This window comes from Vidua macroura, chromosome Z, assembly GCF_024509145.1.
Source record: "Vidua macroura isolate BioBank_ID:100142 chromosome Z, ASM2450914v1, whole genome shotgun sequence".
NCBI classification, from domain to species: Eukaryota; Metazoa; Chordata; class Aves; order Passeriformes; family Viduidae; genus Vidua; species Vidua macroura.
In genome coordinates, this window is record NC_071611.1 from 7,563,762 (window position 1) to 7,579,616 (window position 15,855).

Below are 15,855 nucleotides of genomic sequence, written 5' to 3' on the forward strand. Positions count from 1 at the left end.
CACCCCGTCCTTCCCCTTCTCCTGCTCAGGACTGTCCTAAAGAGCTTGAAGGTCTCCCTCTGCACAGTCTGAGTCACCATTCTTGTTCTTTAACTAGCCATGAAACACCCAAATTTCTTTATGAAAAAGGATTGAGAAAGACGTATGCCAGATGCACATCTTGGTTTTGGTCCAGACTGTCTGGATTTTCTGCAGGGGCTAGAACTCAACCATGAAGATGCAAACAGGGAGTTTCCACAGCTGCCTCTGACAGCTTACCCCTCAACCTTTCCCACCAGGCAAAGGGAACAGAGGCCACAGGCAGGAGTTTCTACACAAAACTGGAAGGAAGAGAAGCTGGAAATGGGGAATGATAGTGGTTAATTAGTTGATAACACTTCCATGGTGTTGGTCAGTGACCAGGTCTACTTGCCAGGTATAGTAGAAGTACACATGGCACTCCATTATATAGTTTAGTGGGTGTGGTGGTGTTCAGTTCAAAAGGTGGACTTGATGGTCTTGAAGGGCTTTTCCAGACTTTATGAATCTGTGACTTGTAATTCTATGGGTTTTTTATTTCCCACAGGTCCTTAGTGTCCTAAGCACCATGTGCATTCAGTCTGGGGCCATTCATGGCTTGTGGTACTTGTTAGCAGTTTTGGCAGCTTATAGCAATTCTAGCACGTAATTGGCATCGTGATCATCACTTCCTGTAATATGAAGGATCTCATAACACTGTAATTAATTTATTACAGTGCCCCTTTTGTCATCATGAAAACAATGACCATTTCATCTCCCATTTTAGGAGAAAAACAGTTTCCCACACTCATGTCTGCAAATTTCCTGAGTGAACCATAGAGGTTTGAGAGCACAAGGCAGATAAATAAAGCCACAGCTACAATCCTAGACCAACCAGTCTGAATCACACTTTTCAAAAACTTCCATCCAGCAAAGCTGTGTGTCAGACCACTGTCACTGTATGTGAGTACTCAGTCATGGCCTCTGCAACACAATAAAGAAAAAGGAGGAGGAAATTGAACTAATTAAAACATCTCAAACCCATCCTTTTACAGACAGATTGTGTGGGAACTTAACCACTTATGTAAAGCCTGATTTCTTAAGCATACCCTGAACCTCTCACTAATTCTATAGCTCAGCATCCTGCAACACTATCTGCTACAACTCCCACCCCTCCAGAGCTCCTGCACCGAGTCCAGCTTTCCAATCAGACTTCTTGCACAGGCTGTGACAAGCTATTTCCCAAATTGCATCAGCCTCTCTTAAGCCAACCAGCCTTATGAGATGGGTCCTCATCTGGGCCCCACAAAGGGTTTCGTAGTTTCCTAGAACTGTAACCTCACAACTCCCTTTAGCCTGCACAGAGCCCAATCTCCACAACCAGCTCTTCCTTTGGAAATAATCTGCCAGTGGTTTTCAGGTTTTTCTCTAGCAGGCCACACCATTTGCAGCAGAATCCTGCTTGGAGAGTGTGCTATGATCTGATATTCCCTACCAGATTCTTCTGAGGATAAAATCTGAATCCATCACTACACAACACAAGTTTGTGGCTAAGATGCTCAAGACTTTATTCCCTGGACGTGAAACTTGACATGAGGTGTGACCATGGGATGCAGTGAACTGTGAAAAATAACTTTCCCTTCCTGCTGCCTATGACAACCAAACTACTGTGTCAGCAGTGGCAGCATCCAAATGTCGCTCTTGCCCTAGTAACTAGTAAGCCTTGCAAGTATGCTTTGAGTGATTTATTAGGTGATTCCAAGTTAGTTGCAGGAATAAATTTTGTTTTCATTCACTCATATACATGAGAGAACTCAGTGATCCTAGAGGTCTTTTCCAATCTAAATAATTCTCTGATCCTAAGACAGTCTGCCATAGTTCAGACTTGTATAGGGAGGGAGAGGTGCTTCTTCCATGTGTCAGTAATAGAAGTAGGTACTAAATGCTGTTCTTCACATTTGCAACCAAGAGAAGGGAAAATATTGTGAAAATTTGGGAACAGTAGGTTTTCATCCAGTAGAGGTGCCTAGAGAGTTAGGAGGTGAAACCATGTAGGCTTTGACACAAGGTTATCCTACTCCTGACCTGTGGAGCATTTGCTCTCTGTGCTACACAGTTTTAAGGTAAAATGTGTTCTTCAAGGCAAATACATCACTCTGGACCTGGGATCATTCCCACCAACACTCCAAGAGCAGTGTTGACTCAGCCATCCTGGGAATTTAACATATGTTCGGATGCAGACCCTTTGCTGAAGCCCAGATTTGGTCAGATTGCTCAACACCCACCTATCCTTTCCCGAAAGAGGTGGAAAAAATTGTCTCTGGTATGCAGCAGGACACATGTCCCTGTCTGCAATAAAGCCTTCTTGTTCACTCCCCATTTATCTTCATTTTGCCTTTGAAGAAGTGTGAGCCTCGAAATACCCACTGAACCTGCTAGCCCAAGGTACTGGAAAAACTTCCTTATGGGAAACATAATAATTATATTAAACAAAAATTTAAAGATGGAAACAATTTTGCATTCCTCTGCAAATACAACCCTAGGCCAAGCTTTAGTCAGATAAACTGGGTCCTGGTGTTCTGACCTCCAGGTGTGAAACAGCTGGAGACAGGAATGTTTCCCAATATGTGAGAAAAAAAGAGAAAAAACATTCCCAGACAGATATTCTGGGAAGAAGGAGCCAAGGGTTTTTAGTATCTGATAAAAACTGCCTTGCATGGTGCATGGCTGCACAGAGATGTAACCCCTTCTCCATGACTTCTCCTGCTCTGCTCCTTTCCAGTCCACCCACCGAGCTCAGGGCTGTGTCCCCACTTTCCCTCTACCCTACAAAATCACCAGCCTGTTGAGCAAAATTCCTGCATGTCCATCTTCCTGTTTCAGATATGCTATGAGTTTTCTGCCTGCCACCAGGCTTTCTGGCTGTCTCAGCAGTTTGGGTAAGAACCAAAACGTCAGAGGAGAGAGAGGGAATAGAAGGACATGATCAATTTTCCACTCCCTGGGAAGCCAGGACAGTGGTCTGAGCCCTCTTGGCTCTACAAAAGGGGAGATAAAGGCTGCTGTTGACATGGTGGGTGTTGAGGGTGAGGAAGGCAGCTCCAGCCATGCAGGGCTGTTAGTGTCTGTGTCTCTGGTGGCTGAAGTATCTGCAAGATCTAAGGGAGGATCTGGTATTTACATGTCTGCATATGTGCGTCTGTGTGGGAGTAGGGTTTGTATATATTATAACAAGAAGCTGAAATGGAAACAACCCATTTTGGTGTCTAAGGCCTGGTTCAGAGCCCATTAAAATCATCAGGAGTCATTCCATTTACAGTGGTGGGTGTTGGCCACAGCTCTCCTTGCTTATAACCTCAAGGGCTGCTTCTTGCTGCATATCCTCAATTTAAACCTGTGAGCAGTGGGGCTTCCCATGTTTCCCAGAGCTTTACAGGGGATCTCTGGAGATGCCCCCACCTCTGCTGTCACACCCTGCAGTTACTGAGAGGCAAGTGCTGCTCATTCATCTCTCCTTGCTCATGACACCAAGATGCCACTATGTGATTTGGTTTAGTAAATTGGCGTCACCAGGTGGTTTTTTTCCATCTTTTGTGTTGCTTTTATCTGAACACACTTCAGCATCATCTCCCTCCTCAGAAGCCAGAAGTTGAGATCAGAAAGGCTCACCATCCTATCACCTTCATCCAGTCTATCACGTTTCTCCCAGCTCTGCCTGAACTGTTTTTAACCTGTCTGCATCCATTTCTGAAAGGTCTTCATTTTAGGTTTCAGACATCAATAGCTGATGAACCTTTGGTCTAATGGCTGCATTCTGTGCACAGTGATGGTGTTGCTTTCTCTCCTTTGGTTTTGTCAGGTTATTGCTGCACTCCCATGTAAAAAAGAGCCCTTTAAGATCTTATGAATTCCACGTAAGTGTGGTAATAACCTGTAAACAAGGCACATCCCTGCCTTTTTTTTTCAGTAGAATCATGTTGCATCCCGGGTTGGTTTAGTTAGGGCTTCTGATAAATGTTAGTTAGCCGTTTCTATGTACCCTCATTTTCCCCTCACAGTGGTTCACTCCAGGTTGTCTGCTATAGGAACATCCCCATGTCAGCCTTGTGGCCACTGCCCTGTCCATTCCTGAGAGTTCTGTGTCTGTGACCCCATCCCTGTATTCCTATTTGTCCCAGAACCCTGTACCCACTCCTGTTATGTTCCCGTAGGCTGCCGTGGTCCACATCACTCCCCTGTTGCCTGTCCCCATTGGGCGAGGGGGGCTTCCACCCCTGTCTGCCCGCCCCCTATATAATCCCATGCGTCCTTTGTTTCGTCACCATCTTGTCGACACGGGCGCTGGGGGACAGATGCGCCCCCGTGGCGCCCATGAAGCAATAAACCTCGCAAGGCGAGGTGTGCCATTCCTTCACCCCTTCATCTCCTCCCAGCGCCGGTTACGGAGCGCGGCAGACCACGCCGGTGCGCTCAGCGCCAGAGCGCCCGGACACGCGGCAACCCCGGTCCGGCTGAGAAGTAGCGCCTTTAGCCAGGCTCCCGAGCTGCCCCGGACCGGGGAGAGAAGAACGCAATGCTGCACGATCACAGGTTTATGCTCCTGAAGACTTTCACATTAAGGCATTTTATTTAATGTTTTCCATTTGTAACAACATTTTAAAATGTGGATGGTGGAACAGGACCAAGCACAAGCGTATCAGTCATAAAGATGCAGGGTTGTTTCCACTCGTCACTCCATCATTTATGCAGCCACAGATTGCAACAGCTTTGTTTGCCACAACATTGAGTTAGAGGTCAAAATTAAGCTGCTTCTACTTTCTGCACCACAAACCCTCATCAGAAATATTGCTATCTGCTCTCCCCCTTGTCCTTCCCGAAGTACTGCCCCAGCACCATGGCCCTCTGGATGTGTATCACCCAAGTCTTGACCAGGCTAAACAGATCCATTCAGTTTTTCCATCCTGATAACATCACAGGTTGGAGTGGAATGAGCAGAAAGTGAAGGGTTGAGCCATCGAAGCAGATCGAGATCTGCCACAGGGGTGCCATGGACAGCAATGTAATGTTCCACGTGAGCGTGCAGGAGATGTGTTCAGGGATAATGTACTTGCACAGATAGAGAATTTTTTTAATTCCAGGATTTTATCAGATCTGGAAGAATGCTGAATGAGTGGGTCGCTGCAGTATCAGTGTATGGCTACACCATGAAGAGGGAGCTGTGTTCCTTCTCTAACATCCACTTTGTAATTGTTCAGCCTCTGCAAATAATTAACTGAGTCTAACCAGACTCTTTTCCCTGCATTAAATCTGTATTATCAGTTCACTCCCTACCTCAAAAATTAATTTTTACTCTCAGACCCACACCCCTTTATTATAATAGATAACATGACATTTTATCCCAAATAATTTGGTGGGAATTCTAGAAAGAAAGGTGTTTCAGCCTGTTTGGGAAGAAGGGAAAGTCTGGGGAGACAAAAGCTGCAAGAACATTCATTCCCCATGCTGCAAGTTATAAGCTGATCATGTATACATTCATGTATACACATGTAGGCGTAGTCATCTCACTACTGCCACATGTTGTGGTCTGGTTTCAGCAGCCAAGGCTTTCCTAGCACTCAGCTAGGAGATAAAATTGTATTGCTTGATCCCTGGAACTCCGTGCCCAAAATGCGTGCTTGCCCTGTTGAGCTGGGGCTTTTAGGGGCAGACACAACCATGAACTTTGCTTAATAGTCCTGTAGTCTGCTCCAAACTGGGCCATTCATCTGGGAGCAGACACACAGGGAGATGTTGAAGTTTGTTAACATGCCTCCACAGTATACCTCAGCATCTCCTAGTGCTCTCACCACTCCATCCTTTAGCTCACAGCCTGTACTAACTCCCAGGTATGGCAGTGCTGCCTGATGAGGTGTTTTTCTTCAGATGCATTTGTGTGATTGCAACCCATGAGGCAAGGGGTGGCTGGGGCAGAATAGCCAGGGGGTGGCAAATGGGAAGGCTATGGAAATGGGAAGGCTACACAAGCTGTGGGTGTAGTTCAGTCAACAGAAAGAAAATAAGCATTGAGCTGAAATTTCCCATTAGTTGGACTCCCAGCAGTCAGTCACCATGGAAAGTTACCTTAATTAAAAGTTCCCAACAAAAGCATTTATTCCAGATAATCATGAAACTTAAGACTAAACTGGAGAGCGTCTGGTAAGGCAACTTCTTGCCAGGTGCAGTTTGTTTACTGTTACTCTGAAGCAAATAGTATTTGTGACCCAGGGCCAGAAGTAGCCCTTTGAGCTGAGGGACTCCTCCTACTTGGACAAACAGGATACAAGGGCTGGAAAAAGGGGAAAGTGACATTTCTGCTTGAACCTCTCAGGGACTCATCTCCAGTCCTTTTCAGAGCCTGGAAAAGTGGCTTTGTAAGTTGCCACTTTTACTGAGATAGTGGATGTAGGCTCTAGGGCTGGCTTGAGAGCACCCACTTCCTTGTGAAGGGTTTGAAGACTTCACACAGTCTCATATGGTCTCAGTATGGCCAAATCACTGAGGGAATGCAACACAAAACCAACAACTGATTGAAGTTGAAATTGAACTGATGAAGGTTTAAATGAGATTAAATCAATGAGGAAACAAAAGAAGTGTAAGTGTTGTCTTTATTCTGTTAAAATATAAAAGAAGAGCTAATCTGAAAATAAAATCCCCATGCAGAAGAAGCTACAGCAAAAAGGACTAAGTTGCAAACCACTGCTGGGATTTGCTGTGGGTTTTTCTCAACCCAGCACTAGTGAGAGTCAGAAAAGTACCTTCTCCAGGATGAATCCTGATAGGACAGGAAGGAAAGTCTTGTGTGGAGCGGCAACCCCAGAACTGTACACCACACTGTACATAGCAGAAGCTGGTCTGCATTGGAACCGTTTCAACTTTATGTCCATGATCCCCAGGCTGTTTTTTCCATCTCCTACCATACTGCATTCAGAAATGGTGGTGCAACCCTTCATGGCAGCTTTCAGAGACAGTCCACCTGTGCAGGGGAAATACAAGAAATACATGCCATGTATCAGGGGATCCAATCCCCAACATTAATCCTGCCCTGGCCAGTGCAGTCCCCATTTCCAAGCTAAGAACTGCCCATTCATTACATCCAGTTGGTTCCAAACCCATCAGCACTGTCTGTTCCCATCCCCTGAACAAAGCTGAGGAAACAGCAAGGTCGTCTTGGTTGACTTGAAATATGAGTGATTTAAGGTTTGTCTTCTTTCTTTCTGCTAAATAAAGATGACTTTTAAAAATTCTAAGCATTTAAAGTTAAAAAGTGAAAATCTCCTAAGTAGTTATCTTTCTCCCATTTAAAGATTCTTCTGTCCAAACTTTGGCTTCCTAAAGAAACCAGGGCTGTGTAACAGTACGCCAGGTATTCATTGTCTCCTTCTCTCTCTGACCCTCTCATGACATTCAAACTGGATAACTTTCTCTCAGTCAGATTTGACGTGGAGTCGAGAAGTCTCAATGACAATACAGCCTGAGCCATTTATTAAGAGGAATTCATTCTTGAAGGCTTTATAGGATTTTAGTCAAATCAAGAGAGAAACCTACTGACAGGCCCACTTAAGCCTGAACTTGTCCTTTGCCACCACTGGAGCATTTACAAGAGGAGACTTGAGCAGGTGCTTAGGGCCTAACTCCCCATTCTGATATTCTTGCTCCTGTTGCTTGCTTTTGCTGATGCTGTGCAGGTTATGGAGGTCTGGAATACTTTGTTGGACAATTTTATCTCAAATACAAATAACATGTAAAGGCACTTCATTAGTTCCTCACCTTCCTGTGCTCCCCTACACTGCTGCTTTCTCTGCACAGTTTATCACACTGCATGGGCCTTCTCCATTCACAGTGGCTGATCAATCAAGTTAAGACAAGCTGGGAGGATTTTGTATTTCAGTCATACACTGAATTAATTTTGCCACTCTATTTTCATTGCTGTGACTATGAAAATTCTTATTTTCCTTCATGTTGTCTCTGTGAAACATGATCTAATTCAGGGTTTGGACAGCACATTAATAAATTCTATAGGAAGGACCTTCAGGCATCACAACATCACCTAGCAATATTATCAACTCAAAGAAACTTCATCCATAACCATATGCAAGGTAATTGTTTTTCAGTCTGCTACTACAGCTAGTGTTGCTGCCTTTTATTTCCATGGGTTTTTTCCTGCCTGCTGGAGCACAGGTGTGCCATGACAGGTGGAAGTCTTTTACCTGCAGCAGGGGTGGAAAGGAGAGTGACCAGAAAAATTGCTGAAAAATTACTTTCCTCTCTCTAATTACAGGACCTGAGGTAGGGAAAAGATTTCTGATGGAGCTGTTCAAAGGCTGGACTTCAAGGCAGGTGACCTGTCCCCGGCTTTCCTCATGCAGAAGCACCACTGCCACAGTGTCTTGTCCCAAGTGACTGCTATTACCCAATGGGAAAGCAATGTTTATGCAAAGCTCCATCTGAACCTCCACTGAGCTGGCAATTGGCTTAAATCCAGACTCACACTCATACATCCTAGCTAGGGCCAGCAGGTTCAGGGGTTTGGTCAAGTTTGTTACACACTCGTGTACCAGACTGCCCCCAGAAACCAGTTCCACTCTTGATCTCAGTTATGCCATGTTATGAAGAATTCCAGCAATTATCCATGCATGACTGGGAAGAAGGAAAGGAAAACAATGTCTGCCCTTTGATCAGCTTGAAGGTTTTAGTTTTCAGCTTTAAGTTCCTTGTATCTTCCTCTTTTTTTATTTCACACCTTTTGCCCATTTTTATCTCAGTACTGCTTTATCTTAGACTAGTTTCTCCCATTTTACCAAGAAGATGAAAAACAACCCCAAATATTAGGCAGTTACCAGCATTCATTAACCCAGCAAGGTCAACACATTGGTCTTCAGATCCAGTGCAGTTTACAACTTCATTACCGCACTGAAAGGAGTCCACGCTGTAGCAGGCAGGACACTGGTATCCATTGGGCACATCATTATCTGGTGGCACTGGAATTAAAGACATGGGCTGTAGCTGGTTTCAATATGGGAATGAGAGGAATTACACAGTTGATGGCTTAGCCTGGAAGGCCTCACCATGGGATGGATCAGAGAGAGAGGGGATGGGCTGTAAGGAAAATAAATAGTTTACATGACACGGAGGTGGTCCGACAGTCATCGCCCGTGCAGCAAACCAAATGGCTCTTTGCTTTCACCTTCCCATAATTCACGGTGACAGGACCAAGGTGGCAGACGTGGGATGGCAGGCAGGACTTGATGGATGAAGAGATGGCCATCCCCCCTGTTATGAAGCAGAAGGCAGTGCCAAGTCGATCAACACAAAGTAACTCCCTTCCCCTCCAGTTAGATCATGTACCAACTTCTAGGCAGCTGTCCCAGGGCCTAAGGGGGATCCCTGAGCCCCCCGAGAAGCATCACCAGTGAGCCAGGACACTGCAGAGATTATGGTGTGGCACATGCCTCTGACCCATAGCACAGGCTTGCTCAGCTTGTGTAAATTCTGCAGAGTGCACAGTCCATCACAGCCACAAGCATCCTGACTCTGGCAAGTCTGGTCTACCCCATCAGTCAAGCCCAGAAGGTGTAAAAGGGAGCAGAACAGCTAAATTGAGTCTGCTGAAGTGCTTGAAGGACGAAGGGTGGGTGCAGCAGCAGAAGAAGGCAGGCACTGGAGCTGCCAGCACCAAAGCTGCTAGGATATGAGCCAGACTTCAGTTTAAAAGGTATCACATCACTAAGGCTGGGCAATGACTAAGGCCATGCCTCTAACACAACTGAGTGTCCAGCTGTGTCAGGGCTCAGCACTAGCTTTGATTTATCAGCCACAGGGACATGGTTACTGGTTGACAACATTTCCTCTGAGGACAATCTGAAAGAGTTGGGGTTGTTCAGCCTGGAGAAGGGCAGGCTCCTCTAGTGACATCATAGCAACTTCCAGTGCCCAAAGGAGCTCCAAGAGAGCTGGAGAGAGGCTTTTGACAAGGACATGAACTAATAGGGCAAGAGGGAATGGTTTCAGACTGAAAGTGGATAGATTAAGATTAGATATTAAGAAGAAATTCTTGACAGTGAGGGTGGTAAGACACTGGAACAAATTGCCTGGGGAAGCTGTGGATGTCTCCCATCTCTGGCAGTGTTCAAGGCCAGGTTGGATGGGGTTGGATGGGACTCTAAGCAACCTGGTCTAGTGGAAGGTCTCCCTGCCCAGGGCAGGGGGTTTGAAATGAGATGATCTTCAATATTTCTTCCAACCTAAACTGATTGATGATGATGATGGTTACAATGATAAGGTGATAGCTCATCCCTGGTGGCACTGCATGATTGCATGGTGTCCCCATCCCTGCTTAAGGAGGGGCAAGCTTCTCTCTCCACACATCACCGATGCATCCCTAGTGCTAGGTGTCAGCACCTTAGTGTAAGTCATGGTTGAGTCTCTCAACTTCCTGACTCAACTACTCACCTTCACCAGAATTAAACACCAGCGCCTCCTGCCACTCTGAGGTTTTGGTCCTTCCCTCCACAACTAAGAACCAAACCCTCCCAGCAGAAAACTGCTTCTTGAGATAGAAAAGTAAAGAGCTTTTCCTATCCCAGACTGTCCTGATCTCTGGGTCATCTCTCAGTAGAAGGAAAATTAACAGGTTATCCAAGGATGGACCATACCACCAGTGACAGAAGTGGGGAGAGAGACAAGTCTCCAACCAGCCCCACTCTGAAAGCCACACTGGCTTAGAGGATGTCTCACCTATTAGGACTTCATGCAGAATAATGCCACAAGTGTCTTCACCACCAGTGCACGTTTTCATGGGGCCAGAGCAGCTTTTTCCCATGCTGTGACATACCTCACACTGGAGGCAGGTCCCTGGGGAAAGGAGGACACATTCCTGAGCAGCAGTCATAAGGGATCTCACTTCCTCTTTCACTGACATTTGATTTCAGCACTGATCAGCACTTTTCACATTTCTCTTCCCTTCTATTTCATTGTGCAATCTATGTTGGGCTTTTCCAGAGCTGCTGATGACAGCAGCCCTACAAAATCCCTTCATTCTGGCAGACATTCAGGTGTCCCTGGATTCACAGACACCAAATTCTCTCTTTGTAGAGAATAAGGGCACCTGAGTGGCTGGGGAACAAGAGCTGCCAGCAGGTACTGGCTATACTCTGTACAAACTGCAGCCTTTCTCTGTAAGCATTATCTCTTTGTATATCTCTTTGTAGGCATTAGGGGAAACCACTTCACCAAATACCTGCTGGAACACTTTAAGCAGACCAGAATATCAGATACTCATCAGGAAGCACTTAGAAAGGAATAGCATGTATTTCAACAGAGAGCAAACAGGATCTCTTCCATGACACACACCCACAAAAGTCCAGCATGTAGATTAACAGGTCCAGGGCATGTGTCACTTCCCTAAACCCAGGTGCCAACTAAGGCACCTTGCAGCAGCCATGGCATCTGCTGTGACCCAATACCTCCAAGACAGCTGTGCTTTTCTGGAGCAGAGCTGAAGGACAGCTGAGATGACATTATGTCCAAAATGTCACACAACCCTGGACATGAGTAAAATAAATGAGCCTGGAGATCAATTCAGCTTACCATAGGTCTGGCTGCCTCAGGGTAACTTGAGTCACTCTGATGGTTATCCTGGCTATATCACCAGTGAGCACTACAGAAAATCAGACTGCGAGCTCATGATGTAAATGCCAACACCCTCATCTGCACTTTGGCTCATAGGACCAAAGATCCTCCAAGACCGGTCACCCTCACCCCTCTGCAGTGCAAATCCCCCAAAATGAGGGGAGTTCATGGCTCAGATGGCAGCAATTGCCTCACACATTAAGTACTCAATTCCCAGACCTCTTTCATGTCTCACAACCCCACAGGTCCCAGTAAAAAACTCACCTGGGTCCAGGAAAGCCAGGAGGAAGCTGAGTCCAAGAGATACTCTCATGCTGATGGGACGTAAGCCCAGGGAGCTGCCAAGTCTTGCCCAACAAAGCACTGTGTACCACAAGGGCTTTATAAACTGGATGGAAAGGGAGTGTTTTAGGGAAGTAAAACAAGTGTTTTAGGGAAGTTGGACAAGTCTTTTGAACAATATATATACTGCTGAGCACTAACACCAGTGTTTGCTTTTTCTTTTAAAGCACAGGTTTTGCCTTTTTCTTCGCATGAGTGATGCTGTTTGGTTTTCCCCTGTTTAGAGTGTGCATCTTGTGGGGTAAGACTGGCTTTCCTGGTGATACCAGGTATGTCTCTGGTAAACCCTTTGAACAATATTCAGCCTCCACCATCCATATGGAGAGGAAAACATTTGAAAAGCCCTGGTGTGGTCTCACTGTTAGGCTCAAAGAAACAAAGTATAGCAAGGAGCAGCCAGGAAATTCCTCTGTGGTTGAGTTTTTGATGGCTCATTTCCCATTTTGTCATTCCCATCATAGAGTCAGGAGCTCTCCTGCCCAGAGTACAGCGGGAAAGCAGCAGTGCCAAAGCAGTGAGCTTCCTCTCCAAGCTAGAGTGCAGCTTCAGTTTGCAAAGTGACTGCCAAAGCACAGCTTGGAGCAGGCTTAGTCAAGAGTTCTCGGGGTTGAATACGTCAGAGCAGCAAAGCCAGTACTCCAGGGTTTGGGTTTTGATACAAAACACTTGGCAGTTGATAAGGAAGTCTTCTATCATCCTTCTGGGCTTTAAATTAAACCAAGTCAGCATAGAGAAAGCATCGATGTGGTTGCAAGACAGCCTGGTCACAGATTAGGTAAGGTTATAGCAGTTTTCCATGCCCTGGCATCTCATGATGAGCTAATGACAAGCGGCAGAGACCAACTTGCCATTGGCACATAGGTTCCCTGCCTCATGTGCAGGTTTTATCGGGATGTGCTGCCTCATTAAAACCATACCCTACTCTGAAGATATCCTCTTGTCCTGCACCATATTGGACATAGACCCTCCAGGACTTTTTGAATTGACAGAAAGGAAGAATTGAAGTGCCCTTATGCCCCCTTCCCATTTGAGATTAACCTCTTCAAGGGACAGGTGTCTTTTGACATTTCCCAATATATTGAGTAGTCCAGTGGGGCCACTTCTTAGCTAAGCCCACAGTGCTATAAGAATGGGAATCACACTAGATAAGAGCCTTGGTCCCCCTTTGTCCATGAAGCTGATATCACATTGAAGCCAGGGAGAATTATATCCTCACCCTGAAATTCTTTTTCAGCTCAGAAATGGTCTCATGCAGAAGTAGATATATTAAAATGAAATCAAAGTCCTGACTGCAGCCTGTTTAAAATTAATTTCTTATTGGTCTTAAACCACACAAACAATAAAGTCATGGCCCCAGGCAGGCAGGGGTACCTAGACTGGGGTGATTCTGCCATTTGACTAAATATGGGACTGCAGATACAGATAGGAAGATGAGAAGATGTAACTGTCTCTGGTGATTTTAATTTCATGCCCTTTCATTTAACATGATTAGTGAAGTGCTTGGGGGCTTTCCCTGAACAACAGGACCACACTAGTCTCACTGAATCATATAGAACTCACCTGTTTCCCACCTCTCATGGAGGGAGAGTGTGAAGCTGCAGCCTTTTCATCTGCTGTTTTAGAGATAAAACCAAGCACAGCAAGGAGAAGGCACAATCTGCAGCAATAAGAGACCTGGAAAATAAGACTTATTAGAGAAAGTGAAAGCAAGAAAAGTACTCAGGGGATACCCAGTCACATCATATAGGTCTACAGAAAAACAGGGCTGGATAGGAAAAACTATCATGAGGGGTTTACATTAGGTATTGGGGGAATTTTCAAATAGTAACAATAGTGACGTTTTGCCTGGGAAGGTATGGATCCTCCATCCTGGGTGGCTTGGAAAAACAGATTAGACCAGTATTTGTTAGGGGATTATATAAGTTGATAGGATCATGTTCCAGGAATGAGAGATGGATTAGATGCTCTCTCTCAAGATTCCTCCTAAATTGGTTCTATATTTTAATTTCATGGTGTGCATGAAGTGCCTGTCTTCTGCAGCATGTCCATGTTTCATGCTGCATCCTTCAGGAGAGAAGGATGATAACACAGTAGTCACACTCTTCAGGGAGGCAAGACAGAGACTGGGGACGTCAGAGAAATCTGTGAGAAAAGAAAAGTTAAAAATCCAACCCTGAAAATACCACTGGTAGGAAGGGGAGATGAAAAGGGATAAAATGAAAAGGAAGATCATTCTATGATCAGCAGAAGAAAGACATCCATCTAGATGTATGGCTTACATAGATGCTAGAGCATCTAAAAAAATATATGTGAATTTGTCCTGCAGAGTTGTAGCAGAAAATTCCAGTGGGTTTCACAAAATCAGAGAATTGTTTAGGTTGGAAAAGATCTTTAAGAACATTGAATCCAGCCATCGACCCAATAGTGTCAAGCCTACCAATAAACCATGTTCCTAAATGAAATATCTACATATCTTTTAAAGACCTCCAGGGATGGTGACAACACAGCTTCCCTGTGCAGCCTCTCCCAGTGCTTGGCCACCCTTTCTTTGAAGAAATTTTCTTAATGTCCAATATAAATCTCTCATGGCACAACCTAATGCTATTTTCTCTCATTCTAAGAGCTCAAACATAAAGGTATGTCTTCAAAGCATGAAAATAATATATCAGATGTACATCACAGCTGAAGAACACAGGTCAGAAAGATTTGGAAAAAAAAAAAAAAAGTGACAAAAGTGTGACAAAGAAAGTAAAGGTTAGAAAGAACTGAGGTGTACAGTTCCTGTAGGAGATACTGGAGGAAAGCCTTGCACAGTCCTAACTGGCGTTCAAAGGGAGGATTCCTAAGGGAGAATTACAATGTTGGCTTTATAAAAGAAGAAGCAAGGTCAGAGCTAAGGATAAACTCTCTGATGGAAAGATCAGCTGGGGCCAAGAGAAGCACCCTTTTCCTGTGATGAAACACTTGAGAAGGAACCAGAAGTACAGGATGCGCCTGGGTGAAGGGTGAATCCAGCAGAGCCCTAGAACCAGGCAAGCACACAGTGGCTGCCAGCCCTTGTCCCTCACAGTCACTGCAGCACTGTGACAAGGGACCCCCTCCCAGCAGCCCAAAGCCAGCAAAGCCCTTTTCTGCAACAGCAGACAAATTGATGGGCAGGATGAAGCCCTGTACACAAGGCTGGGGTACTCAGCTGCATCAAAAGAGTCACCCAGAGTACTGGCAGCCACAGCAGGGATGTCACCCCTTGCCCACATTACCAGGACATAGATCCTGAAAAAGGCTAGAGGGACTGTCACTATAGCCATTTTTAACTACAGTGTGTCTCCTTTTCTTCTTCTCTTTAGAAGACAGTCCTAATTCCCCAGCCTCACTGGGCTAACATTTGGGCTATGCTAACATGGGGCTGTCTGTGATTTCAGGACCTTGTACATCTCAAACAGCTCTAATACCTCCAGTGAAAGAATATGCCTAAGTAATACCTTCAGTAAAAGAGCAGTGTTCCAAAAGCCCAGGCACAGGTTCTGTGGGAGCAGTAGAGCAAGTGTCTCCTTACCTCCACTTAACCATGATGCAAGAAGACAGAACCACAATGTATTATGACATTTCAACAGTGAAGTCATCCAGCCAAAAAAAAAAGCTATAGAAGACTCAAATCCACCCATTTTCTGAGGTGATTCCTAGTTCTCCAGAACAGAGACTGGCAAAAACTACCAGTCTGGTTAACCAGGCAAGGAAACATAACACAGCAACTCTAACCACTCCATACAAGAGTTAGTGCATCTGTCCCAATAGGGTGAGAGCAGCAGGAGTCTCACCATGTGCTTGCTGACTACAGGCTGAGGGAGT

The 15,855-nt window shown here is 45.3% G+C and overlaps 1 protein-coding gene across 2 annotated transcripts; it reads right to left on the reverse strand.

Moving 5' to 3' along the window:
• Window positions 1-6,623: 6,623 nt before the first annotated feature.
• Window positions 6,624-13,661, reverse strand: LOC128822007 (phospholipase A2 inhibitor NAI-like). Of its 2 annotated transcripts, XM_054003474.1 has the most exons (6): window positions 13,567-13,659; window positions 11,929-12,052; window positions 10,771-10,887; window positions 9,157-9,306; window positions 8,874-9,014; window positions 6,624-7,009 (listed from the first exon to the last, which is right to left on the reverse strand). In XM_054003474.1, exons 1-6 carry the CDS (start codon window positions 13,582-13,584, stop codon window positions 6,780-6,782), a joined length of 780 nt encoding a protein of 259 aa, XP_053859449.1. In that variant the 5' UTR covers window positions 13,585-13,659; the 3' UTR covers window positions 6,624-6,779. The 2 variants fall into 2 exon arrangements, with proteins under 2 accessions (XP_053859449.1, XP_053859450.1); XM_054003475.1 differs by lacking the exon at window positions 10,771-10,887 and having other exon boundaries at window positions 13,567-13,661.
• Window positions 13,662-15,855: the final 2,194 nt, after the last annotated feature.